Below are 13,418 nucleotides of genomic sequence, written 5' to 3'. Positions count from 1 at the left end.
GGCACAGCGCAGCTCCATGGGGGTGAAAGCGCCTGTGCGGAGGACCCTCCAGACTGGAGACCTTCCAGGCTGGGGACGACACCCCTGTGCGGGGGACCCCTCCAGACCGTGCCCGTGTACTACTTCATCCTCCTGCTCATCTGTGTCTCACAATATCCTTTATAAAAACCGTTAAGCATGAGTAAAATATGTTCCTAGTGCTGTGATTATCCTACCAAAATATTGAACCTGAGGAGGGAATTGTGGGTATCCCTGATTGATGGCTAGTAGGTCAGAAGTACAGTAGGTTTGAGACTTGTAAATAGCATCTGAGGTCATTGTGGGATCTACATCAACTCCAGTTAGCTAGTGTCAGAATTGAATTAAGTTGCACACCTAACTGGGGTCCAGAGAATAGGATAACTATTTCATGTGAGAGAAAAAAGCACATACATTTGGTATCAGATATATGGATAAAAAATCGAATTATGGTATATTATATTTGAATTAAATTTATAAATCCATAAATTTAATACCAGTATTTGATAAATATATTCTAAAAAGAAAATTGTAAATCACTTATTAATATAATGTAAATATAAATAAAAATCCAAATAGAACATTAGCACATAAACCTAGCAAACAATGCACTGTAATAAAGTGTAAAATACTTTAAAAATTATAAATTATAAGCAAATGATCACATCAATGATTGTGAAAGATATTTTATTACTTACTAATACAATGTATAACATTTAGTACAGTCATGGCATACAAAGTCTTTACAATTTAATGCTCATAACAACCTTGCAAAGTATGTGCTATGTTAAGCAACATAGGGATAGTAAAATGGTATGAAAGATCATAGCAATATATTTCTAAAGTATAATATTTTTCACTGTTTCAACTGAAGTAATCAAATTGATAGTTATTGTTTTACTGTAATCATCATTGGAATTTTTGACCCGTAGGAAGGCTGGAAAAAAAATGAGCCAATTGCTATAGAAGCATTAGAAGAGCTACCATAATGTCATTTGAAATGTGATGTTATACCTAAGAAAGTTAAATAAATAAAGCAGAAACACCTATGTTTAATATTATAATATAGTCATACGACTGGATAAAAAATAAAAATAAATAGCTTTTCTCACAATTAATAATAGCACTTATTTTTAACAGTGATAATGGTATAAATTACAAATAAACTTAATAAAACACAAAGTTTCTATATGAAGAAACCTATATATTCTTATGAAAAATATAAAACAAGATATGAGTGAATACTTCTTGGATGGAGCAGGTTTAGCATCATAAATATGTTAATTTAAAAAATGATAAACAGATTTTAAAAAATCCTGATTAGATTCTAACTTATGAAAAATTAAATGACTTTAATATTCATGTGAAGGAAAATACTAGATATTAGCAAGAAAATACTATCAAAGAAGAATATTGAGTGATCATTTTGGTATGACTTGAAAGAGGACATATTATGTCACCATAATTATATCATAAGGCACTACTGTAAAATCAGATTGTCAGGTCAGTACAACAGAGGAGTGAATCTAGAAATAGATTTTATTATATGTAGGAATTTAATGTTTGGTAAATTAATGTTTAATGTTTGCATGATATTTTAATTCAGCAAGGAAATAATAGTTTCCTTAATAACGTCTGATGACATGCTGTCTGGCCATTGAAACAAAATAAAGCTTGGGATTCTCCTGGTGGTCCAGTGGCTAAGACCACACTCTCAATGCAGGGGCACAGGTTGATCCCTGGTCAGGAAATATGCCACAACTAAGAGTTCGCATGCCACAACTGAAGATTCTGCATGTTGTAGATAAAGCCCTGGCACAGCCAAATAAGTAAATAAGAATTAAAACTGCAGGAAAATAAAGTTTGCTCCTATATGGTACTAATAGATATAAAATTTCTATATGGGCTTCCCGGGTGGCGCTAGTGGTAAAGAATCCACCCGCCAATGCAGGAGAGGTAAGACACGCGGGGTTGATCCCTGGGTTGGGAAGATCTCCTGGACGAGAGCATGGCAATCCATCCAGTGCTCCTGCCCGGAGAATTCCATAGCGTCACAAAGAGCTGGACACAACCGAGTAACTAAGTACAACACACACACACACACACACACACACGGTACAACACTCCTTGAAAACTATTTATAATCAGCAGACAAATCGAGAAACCTGTATGCAGGTCAGGAAGCAACAGTTAGAACTGGACATGGAACAACAGACTGGTTCCAAATCAGGGAAGAAGTATGTCGAGGCTGTATATTGTCACCCTGCTTATTTAACTTATATGCAGAGTACATCATGAGAAATGTTGGGCTGGTGGAAGCACAAGCTGGAATCAAGATTGCCGGGAGAAATATCAATAACCTCAGATATGCAGATGACACGACGCTTAAGGCAGAAAGTGAAGGAGAACTAAAGAGCCTCTTGATGAAAGTGAAAGAGGAGAGTGAAAAAGTTGGCTTAAAGCTCAACATTCAGAAAACTAAGATCATGGCATCCGGTCCCATCACTTCATGGCAAACAGATGGGGAAACAGTGGAAACAGTGTCAGACTTTATTTTTCTGGGCTCCAAAATCACTGCAGATGGTGACTGCAGCCATGAAATTAAAAGACGCTTACTCCTTGGAAGGAAAGCTGTGACCAACCTAGACAGCATATTAAAAAGCAGAGACATCACTTTGTCAACAGAAGTCCGTCTAGTCAAGGCTATGGTTTTTCCAGTGGTCATGTATGGATGTGAGAGTTGGACTATAAAGAAAGCTGAGCACAGAAGAATTGATGCTTTTGAACTGTGGTATTGGATAAGACTCTTGAGAGTCCCTTGGACTGCAAGGAGATCCAACCAGTCCATCCTAAAGGAGATCAGTCCTGGGTGTTCATTGGAAGGACTGATGCTGAAGCTGAAACTCCCATACTTTGGCCACCTGATGGGAAGAGCTGACTCATTTGAAAAGACCCTGATGCTGGGAAAGATTGAGGGCAGGAGGAGAAGGGGACGACAGAGGATGAGATGGTTGGATGGCATCACCGACTCGATGGACGTGAGTTTGAGTAAACTCCAGGAGTTGGTGATGGACAGGGAGGCCTGGCATGCTGCAGTTCATGGGGTCGCAAAGAGTCGGACACGACTGAGCGACTGAACTGAACTGAGCTGATACAGAAATTATTTTTATAAACTGACAAAAAATAAACCATTCAATAGACAAACAGACATTAATAAACAAAGCAATAAGAGCAAATGCAAGTAGCCAGTAAACCTAGAGTAAAATGCTCAAAATCCCTAATGATCAGGGATTGTTGTTCAGTCACTAAGTCATGTCCAGCTCTTTGCAATCCCATAGACTACTGCACGCCAGGTTTCCCTATCCTTCACTGTCTCTCAGTTTCCTCAAATAAGGCCCTGAATAGGTGATGCCATCCTAATCCTCTGTCGTCCCCTTTTCCTCTTGCACTCAATCTTTCCCAGCATCAAGGTCTTTTCCAATGGGTCAGCTCTTTGCATTAGGTGGCCAAAGTATTCGAGCTTCAGCATCAGTTCTTCTAATGAATCTTCAGGGTTGATTTCCTTTAGGATTGACCAACTTAATGGACATGAGTTTGAGCAAACTCTGAGAGATAGTGAAGGACAGGGAAGCATCTTGGTGTGCTATAGTCCGTAGGGTCGCAAAAAGTCAGACACAACTTAGTGACTGAACAACAATGACCGATATGTGCACACACGCGAGTGTGTGTGTGTTTGCATGAACATAATGCCTTTAAAAGAGCTTTACAAAATCTCTTTATGTTATGTGTGTTTTCTTAGAATTATCCATCTGTTAGTAGACTCTGATGTCTCTTAGGGGAATGATTCATCTTCATATAGTCAGAGTCTAACAGACGAATTAAAAGCTATGTGACTAGGGAAGCCAGCCAGATAATGTAAAAGAAAGATACTGGATAGTGGGAAATCTTAGGAAGTCAGGGGACAGCGATGGAATTCCCATATCTTATCATAAGGAGGCAACCCTGCTTGGTGTTAGGAGAATTTTGCCCCTTCTATGGAAATGAGTGATTTCAGCTTATGATCAGTTTCAGATTTTACGATTTTCCAAGAAAATCATGACATTAGGTTATAAAATATCTCAACCTTCTGCAACTAAATACTTTGGACTATGGGACTAGGCCTCATCTGTTTGGAAAATTTGCTGTGATGAAATTCTTCTATGTGGTAAATACATGGGTATATTATGGTTTATAGAGATCAGTTTAATACAAAGAAAGATAAAGGAGAGACTATAAAAAGCATAATTGGGTAGTATAACTTACATTATCTTTGTTCTGATACTCTTTGCATAATTGGGCTTTTTACAGGAACCCAGAGATTTTAGAGCTTCTGAAGAGGACTTAGGGCATTGGCAGCCTGTGTTTCAGACTGAGAAAGGAACATTTTTTATTGAAATCAGATTTTGAAGACAACATTAGCATTTTCACTTGTATGGATAATACATAGTACCTCCATTAGAAAACACCCTGTTTAAGTGTTAGATATTTTGCTTATATTTATTTGACTATAAGTTTCTTCTCTTTTTTCACATTTAGAATCATGATGTTTAATAAGAGCAAAATCCCCCTTTCTAGCCCAAGTTAAATATATAAGCACATTACCTTCCTCTTGAGATCAGTATACAAATATTTATTAATATGTTTGTAATATCTTACAAAATTATGATATTCTTATGAGCCAATGTTACAAAATTTATCACATCTGTTACCTCAAAATCAGTATCTCCACAACAGCTGCACATACAACATGGACCAATAATTTTTAGTACATCCTTTCTATCCTCATTTTGAATTCTAAACTTTGGCAGAAATGGATGCCTTATCTGAGTAACATATCCTATTGGTACACCAGGAGGAGCATCGATTTCTATCTGAAAAAGTAAAAGAATAAATGTAATATGTCATTATCATCATCATCACTATCATCAGATGTCTAATAAGAGCTCTCTCATCAGTACAGTCTTTATTTCCAAGTCTACTGAGGTGTGATTAACCACTGAATTGTAATACATCTAAGGCACACTGTGTGATGATGATATACATGTAAACTGTGAACTGACCGCCACTCTCAGTTAACACCGCCGTCACCTCACACAGCCACTTGTTTTGGTGTCAGTAATGGGGTTTACTCCTTGCAGATTTCAAGTACACAGTATACAGTTGACCCTTGAACAAAGCAGGAGTTAGGGGCACTGACTCCCCTGACCCTCACCTCAACCTCCCCACCCCTATCCTGCACAGTCAAACATCTGCCTTTGCAGGCTGGCCGTCCATATCCAAGGTTCTTCATCTAAGGATTCAACCAGTCACAGGTTAGGTAGTGCTGCAGCATGTGCTTATTCAAAGAGATCCATCTGAGGAGCCTGGCGGGCTGCAGTCCATGGGGCCGCTGAGAGTCGGACCCGACTGAGCGACTTCACTTTCACTTTTCACTTCCATGCACTAGAGAAGGAAATGGCAACCCACTCCAGTGTTCTTGCCTGGAGAGTCCCGGGGACGGGGGAGCCTGGTGGGCTGCCGTCTGTGGGGTCGCACAGAGTCGGACACGACTGAAGCGACTCAGCAGCAGCGGCAGCATGTGTAAATGGCCCAGTGAAGTTCAAACCCTGGTTGTTCAAAGGTCAGCTCTAATACTGTTAACTATAGTCATCATGATACACATCAGAGGTCTACAGCTTATTTATCTTATAACTGGAAACTTGTACTGATGACCAAAATCTCCCCATTTCCCTCACCCCCGAGTTCCTTGCAACCACCATTTTAATCTATTTATAGGAGTTAATTTTTTTTTCACATTTAAGTGATAACCACACTGTATTTGTGTTTCTCTGTCTGATTTGTTTCATGTAGTATAACACCATCCAGATATATACATATTATCACAAAGGCAGGATTTTTTCCCCCATTTTTGGCTGAATAATATTCAATTGTGTGTATATGTACAGATGTGTATATAAATGTGACCTCTCTATATAGATATAGATCTATATATATGTGATCTAGATCTATATCACATATAGATCTATATGTGATCTGTTTACATACATACACACACACACACACACACATACTTAATCCATTCATCTGTCAATAAACACTTAGGTTGTCTCCATGTCTTTACTGTTATGAATAATGCTGTAATTAACATGGAATGCAGGTATCTTTGAAAACCTGATTTAATATCTGTTGGATATATACACAAAAGTAGTATTAGTAGATCTTAGAATTGTCCTTTTTTCAGTTATCTGAGGAAACTCCATACTGTTTTCTATAGAATTGTCCTTTTTTCAGTTATCTGAGGAAACTCCATACTGTTTTCTATAACGGCAATTTGCGTTGCTAACAAGAGCACACAAAGTTTCCCTTTTCTTCTCATCCTTACCAATTTGTATTTCTTGTCTTTTAAAAAAGAGCTGTTCAAACAAGTGTGATGTGGTTTTGATTTGCATTTCTGATGATTAATTATGTGAGCACCTTTTCATATATGGGTTGGCCATTTGTATGTCTTTGTTGACAAAATATCTAGGTCCTTTGCTCACTTTGTAAGGGCAAGATACTGTTTTATAAACACTTAATTCACACTATATTCTTAGAAGGTTGGTTCTATTATTCCTATTTATAGAGATAACTTAAGGAATAGGGAGGTTAATTAACTTATATCTGATTCCCCAGCTGCAAAGTGGAAGAGATAAGATACCAACTTGGGGAGGTTGCATACACAGTCTTCACTGTGAAGCACTGCTCTGCTGGTCTTACATATTTTAAAATATCTGTACCTACAAAAAATGTCTAAAGTATCCAGAACTCTTTCTTTAAACGCATTTAAAAACAGTAGTTTAGATATATGGACAGAGCCCTGATCACTGGGGCAGTTTTCAAAGATAAGGGGCAATAGTGCTAGGATGGAAAGAAAACGAGGCCTAGAGTCTTCATTGTGCTGTACAGTTGGGCCACTATGAGAGTATCCCAGTATGCTCATCGTAACTAAGGGCTTCCTAGGGATGTTTTAGATCAATAATATATTGTATGTTAATGAGCTCTATAGATTGTAGAGCATATTCCATCAAATTCTGGTTTCCTCAGATACTCTTATTATAGATATTATACTTAATAAATGTATGTGGAATGTCATTCCTAAATGACATGGAAAAAAAATAATACAGTATGGACTTCGGTTATCTTTTCAAAATAAGTACAATATTAGACATAAATCTCTGTGTGCCCGTGTCTCTGTCTGCTCTGCTCTCATGGATCACCGAGTGGCCCAGGCAGTGCTAACCTCAGACCAGTGGAGACATAAGCAAAGGGCGACTTCCTATAAGCACTCTGTGACCTGGCACCTCCCCGAGATCCTTGTTATCTGTCAGAGGGCTGTCAAATACTATGAAAACAAAAACAAAAACAAAAACACTTTGTCTTTGCGGATTGAAGGTGCTCAAACTTCCATAGCCCTATTACACGGACTCAAAGGTATAGTGTTGTTCAGTTGCTAAGTCCATATTCCATCAAATAAGTCCATCAAAGTCCAACTCTTTGCAACACCATAAACTGCAGCATGCCAGGCTTCCCTGCCTTTCACTGTCCCCCAGATTTGCTCAAACTCATGCCCACTGAGTTGCTGATGCCCTCCAACCTTCTGATTTTCTATCACCACCTTCTCCCCCTACCCTCAATGTTTCCCAACATCAGGGTCTTTTCTAATGAGTTGGCTCTTTGCATCAGATGGCCAAAGTATTGGAGCTTCAACTTCAGCATCTTTCCTTCCAATGAATAGTCAGGGTTGATTTCCTTTAGGATTAACTGGTTTGATCTTGCTGTTCAAGGAACTCTCAAGAGTCTGCACCAACACCACAGTTCAAAAGCATCAGTTCTTAGGCGCTCAGCTTTCTTTATGGTCCAACTCTGACATCTGTACATTACTACTGGAAAAACCATAGCTTTGTACAGATGTATGTCAGCAAAGTGATGTCTCTGCTTTTTAATACACTGTCTATGTTTGTAATAGCTTTTCTTCCAAGGAACAAGTGTCTTTTAATTTCATGGCTGCAGTCACCATCTGCAGTGATTTTGGAGCTCAAAAAATAAAGTCTGTCACTGTTTCCACATTTTCCCCATCTATTTGCCATGAAGTGATAGGACTAGATGCCATGGTCTTCATTTTTTGAATGTTGAGTTTTAAGCCAGCTTTTTCACTCTCCTCTTTCACTTTCATCAAGAGGCTCTTTAGTTCTTCTTCACTTTCTGCCATATGGGCGGTATTACCTACCTATCTAAGGTTGCTGATATTTCTCCCAGCACTATTGATTCCAGCCTGTGCTTCTTCCAGCCCAGCATTTCTCATGGTGTACTCTGCACGTAAGTTAAATAAGCAGGGTGACAATATACAGCCTTGGCGTACTCCTTTCCCAATTTGGAAGCAGTCTGTTGTTCCATGTGCAGTTCTAACTGTTGCTTCTTGTCTTGCATAGAGATGTCTCAGGAAATGGGTAAGGTAGTGTGGTATTCCCATCTCTTTAAGAGTTTTCCAGTTAGTTGTGATCAACACAGGGAAAGGCTTTAGCATAGTCAGTGAAGCAGAAATACATATTATTTTGGAATCCCTTTGCTTTTTCTATAATCCAGTGGATGTTAGCAATTTAATCTCTGGTTCTTCCGCCTTTTCTAAATCTAGCTTATACATCTGAAAGTTCTTGGTTCACAAAGTGCAGAAGACTCCCTTGAAGGAGTTTGAGCATTACCTTGCTAGCATGTGAAATGAGTGCAATTGTATGGTAGTTTGAACATTCTTTGGCATTGCCTTTTTTGAGACTGAAATGAAAACTGACCTTTTCCAGTCCTGTGGCCACTGCTGAGTTTTCCAAATTTGCTGGCATATTGAGTGCAGCACTTTAACAGCATCATCTTTTAGGATTTAAAATAACTCCACTGGAATTCCATCACCTCCTGGTGCTTTGTTCATAGTAATGCTTATTAAGAGCCACTTGACTTCATACTACAGGCTCCAGGTGAATGACCACACCACTGTGGTTATCTGGGTCATTAAGATTTTTTTTTTGTATAATTTTTCTGTATTCTTGCCAACTTTTCTTAATATCTTCTGCTTCTGTTAGGTCCTTGCTGTTTTTGTCTTTTATTGTGCCCGTCTTTGCATGAAATTTTCTCTTGGTAGTTCCAGTTTTCTTGAGGAAATCTCTCGTCTTTCCCATTCTATTGTTTTCCTCTATTTCTTTGCATTGTTCACTTAGGAAGTCTTTTTTGATCTCTCCTTGCTATTCTCTGGAACTCTGTATTTAGTTGGGCATATCTTTCCCTTTCTCTTTTGCCTTTCGCTTCTTTTCTTTTCTCAGCCATTTGTAAGGCCTCCTTGGACAACCACTTTGCCTCTTTGCGTTTCTCTTTCTTGGGGATGGTTTTGGTTATTTCCTCCTTTACAATGTTATGAACCTCTGTCAATAGTTCTTCATGCGCTCTGTCTGCCATATCTAATCCCTTGAATTTATTTATCATCTCCACTGTATAATCATAAGGAATTTGATTGCTGTCACACCCAAACGATATGGTGGTTTTCCCAAATGTATTACTTTTCCTCAAATGGAGAACTGAAAAACACAGGAATTGAAATATCTCAGAAGCTAGCTGTCTGTAGCGTGGGGAATTTTGAGATGAACACATCTGTTCTTTTCCTCACTCTTCTTTTCACTTGCCTCTGGAGTGGCATTTGAAGATACTCTCTGTGGAACCCTCTTCTGGGTTTGGTCAGGCCCTCATGGTCACTTCAGCTGAGGGACTTAAAGACGCCCTACCTTCTCAGCTCTCCCTGAAGATCAGAAAGTCTAGTCCCTGAGATCTCTGATCTCACCCCCAGGGGGCACACTGCTCTGGAATATGGGGCTAATTGCTCAGTCTTTTCCACCTGCCTTCTTTCCTACAATTCACTCTCAAGCATAAACCAGTAGCTGGTGGACCACTTTTCCTTTAAATCTCATTTGATTCTATAGGTTCACTGAAAGGGTGAAAATTTTTGCTGACCTATTTTACAAAGTACTCTGTTAATTGCTTACTGACCTCCTGAAGGCAGCAGGGGATACAACAGCAGTTAAGTCTTAGTGGTCTCTCCAGAGTTATGACTTCGCGGCCTAGAAGATCAAGAATCCTCATGGTAAAAGGCCTAGAGGCCCCACAGGAGTATCGGGTACAGCAATCCGTATCCTCTACTGCAAAGTAAATCTTCTGTCCGAGGCTGTTCTTGATTTCATATTTGTTATTTGTCTTAATATGTACAATGACTGAAAACATAGAGGAAAAAACCATAATCATCATCATGTTAAAAATACAGACTAGACTAAAATATTTTTAGATATTACATTAGATGATATTTCATATTACATAGGGCAAGGTGTTTAGAGATGAACTAGCTTTAGAAAAAAGGGAAAGAGAGAAGGAGCAGTTTTAAGGTACTGGTAAATTAAGCAATCCGTGTGAGACACAGAGGATAAAACAGTATCCTCTGCTGCAGATGTATTCTCTATCAAAGACTGTTCTTAGTTTTATGTTTGTTATTGGTTTCGTTACTTATTATGACTAAAACCATGGAACAGGAAACCATAATCACCACTGCTAAAAGAATTTTAAATCTAAATATTTTAGACTTACATTTTTTAGACACTACTTTAGATTATATTTCTTGAATAGTGAGAAGGAAAAGGAAAAGTGTTCGGAGACGATCTAGGCAGAGGGAAAAAAAAGACAAAGAAAACTAGAAGGAAATGGTATTAAGATACTGAGAAATTCAGTATCTATGTAAGAGTATCTATGAGTATCTATGTGAGACACGGAAGAGAAAACAGCTCACATCTTCCTAATCCCATGGACCACGTCAGAAAGGGAGACTTTGCTGTGAGGGATGGTCACAGTCATGCTGAGTGTATGCAGAAAATGTCTACTTGTCCATGTATTCAACTAGAGAGGGGAATATAGGATGGTTGTTACATTTATGTGCCTTACAATATTATATTAAGTAAATGGGCTTAAGATTTTGTTTTATGAACGAGGCATCACTTGTCTTTCTGCACTGTGTGAGGAATGTATGAGAGGGCTTCCTCTCAATGAGCACATGTGAAAAGGGAGAAAGTGAAAATGGAAGGGGAGGTCGAACCCGCCCTGGTACCCTTGTTTATTTCAGCAGTCGTTGTTCAGAAGGGGGAGGTGGGATTAAACAAGGGGAAGAAGTGCTTGGCAACCAAGACTACAAGTCACAGGACATCTAGACCACTGGCCTCCTAAGTGCACCGTGTACCTTAGTGGGGGCTAATGTCTCTATGGGGGAAACAGAGGTGTTCTGAATACTGACACCCATGTGGTGTCTTCCCAAAGGGCTTCCCCTTTGAACCACACTTTGGAAACTCCCCTTGCTTAAAGGCAGGAAGGAGCAATGAATGGTCCCACTTGCCCACAGCCCTCATTAAGCTGGCTCAGAGGACGGTGAAGCCACCAAGCAGTGGCTGAAAGTGGTTAAATGATATGGACGGGGACCAAAGCCACTCTCTTGTATTGTCGTGGGTAGACCATTAGTCAGAGATGTCCTTCACAAACTTTATCACTTTGCCTTCTCTTAGGTGTCTTTGCTTTAATTCAGACAGGATTTTACCTTTAAAAGAACCATCTTGACGCTGCTATCTCCCATTCAACGTCTGATGAGAAAAATTTTAATTAATTCAAGAGATGACATCTGTTACCTAAGTGTTTCATTAAGCAGCTTAATCTCAAAATTCTTCAAAAATCTCAAATATCATCTTTTTTATCTTTAAAATGAGTTCCAAGGGCTTATAGAAACCTTAAATTTTCTTCTGGTTACTTACAAAATGACAACAAGACAAAGAATCTATAGTTGTGTCTTTATTAAGTTTTGAAATATGGAAAGGAATAAGTGCTGGTCATAGCCTCGTATGCTAAAAATAAACTGAGTAATCATCATCACTTTATACTACTTTTAAGGTTATAATGTAAACTTCCATTTAGAGACAAAAAGAAAAGAAGAAAATTAAAGACATTCCTTTTAAAAAAACTGAAGAGTTATCAAGCAATAAATTTCTTAATTTATATTTAATGATAAAGACATACAAATATTTCACAAATATGTATAACTTTTTTATACATAAATTATAAATGGAGTCCTGTATAATATATGTATCTGTCTGAGGGTTTTATAATCTCAATAATGTATGCTTTAAAATATCGTATTTTTAAAAAATCAGAATACAAATGATTAAACATCAAAGCGTTCCTTTTGAGAGAAAACTTCATTTCAAGAATCTCAACAAAACCAAGAGCATTATAAATATCCAATACTATGCATTTTCAATAATGCTTATTGAAAATGATACTCTTAAATTTTTATTGAGATGCTATTAATGTATAACATTGTATTTATTAGTTTTCTATATACATCATGATTATTCATGCATCTACATATAGTGTGGATTCTCTGGTAGCTCAGATGGTAAAGAGTTTGCCGGCACTGCAGGAGACCTGGGATCAATCCCTGGGGTCGGGCAGATCCCCTGAAAATGGAAATGGCAGTATTCTTGCCTGGAAAATCCCATGGATGGAGGAGCATGGCGGGCTACAGTCCATAGGTGGCAGAGTCGGACACGACTGAGCGACTTCCCTTTTACTTTCTACATAAAGTGTAATGATTACTACAGTAAGTTAACATGATCATTTAAGATACTCTCTTAGCAACTTTCAAATATATAATACGTTGTTGCTAACTATAGTCACCATCCTGTAAATCGTATCCCCAGGACTTCTTTTACTTAAAACTGGAAGTTTGCCCTGTTCACCACCTTTACTCATTTCACCAAACCCACTGCACCCACTCTGGCAACCACCAATCTGCTCTTGGTATCTATAAGCTCATTTACTTTTTTTAAATTCCACATATATTGAGATAAGATATTATTTGTCTTCTTTTTCTAACATTTCATTTAGCATAATGTTCTTAAGATTCATCATGTTATAGATAGCAGGATTTCCTTCTTTTTCTGACTGAATAACATGCCATTGTGTGTGTGTGTGACTGTACCACATTTTCTTTATCTGTCAGTGGACACGTGTGTTAGGGAAATAAAATAGAAGTAGTCTTGTTCAGGGTTCAGAGGCAAAAGAGCACCGCAGGCCTCTGACCTTGCTTCTGACCTTCCTGGATACTGTCTTGACTACTGCCCTGGGTGTCAGCCACACCTGCTGTGAGTTCTCAGAAGAGAAACACTGTAATAGATAGATAGTGAGGGGATCTTGGAGTTTGTTAAATCCCTGGAGGAGGTCAGGCCAATCACTGCCTCAACTTAACAACATTCCAA

The 13,418-nt window shown here is 38.4% G+C and overlaps 1 protein-coding gene across 1 annotated transcript in view; it reads right to left on the bottom strand.

Annotated features, from left to right (window-relative positions):
* The window catches only part of LOC122444786 (phospholipid scramblase 2-like), a 43,923-nt gene that overhangs the window by 7,674 nt on the left and 22,831 nt on the right, over window positions 1-13,418 (bottom strand). Inside the window, exons 5-6 of the mRNA XM_043473404.1 lie at window positions 10,123-10,343; window positions 4,767-4,928 (exon numbers count right to left, since the gene is read on the bottom strand). Of these exons, the coding sequence (XP_043329339.1) occupies window positions 4,767-4,928; window positions 10,123-10,343 (383 nt within the window). The remainder of the gene's footprint in view (window positions 1-4,766; window positions 4,929-10,122; window positions 10,344-13,418) is intronic.

Source organism: Cervus canadensis, chromosome 7 (genome assembly GCF_019320065.1).
Source record: "Cervus canadensis isolate Bull #8, Minnesota chromosome 7, ASM1932006v1, whole genome shotgun sequence".
Lineage (NCBI taxonomy): Eukaryota > Metazoa > Chordata > Mammalia > Artiodactyla > Cervidae > Cervus > Cervus canadensis.
The sequence above is the reverse complement of the archived record's forward strand: the minus strand, read 5'-3'. Positions and strand labels throughout refer to the sequence as shown.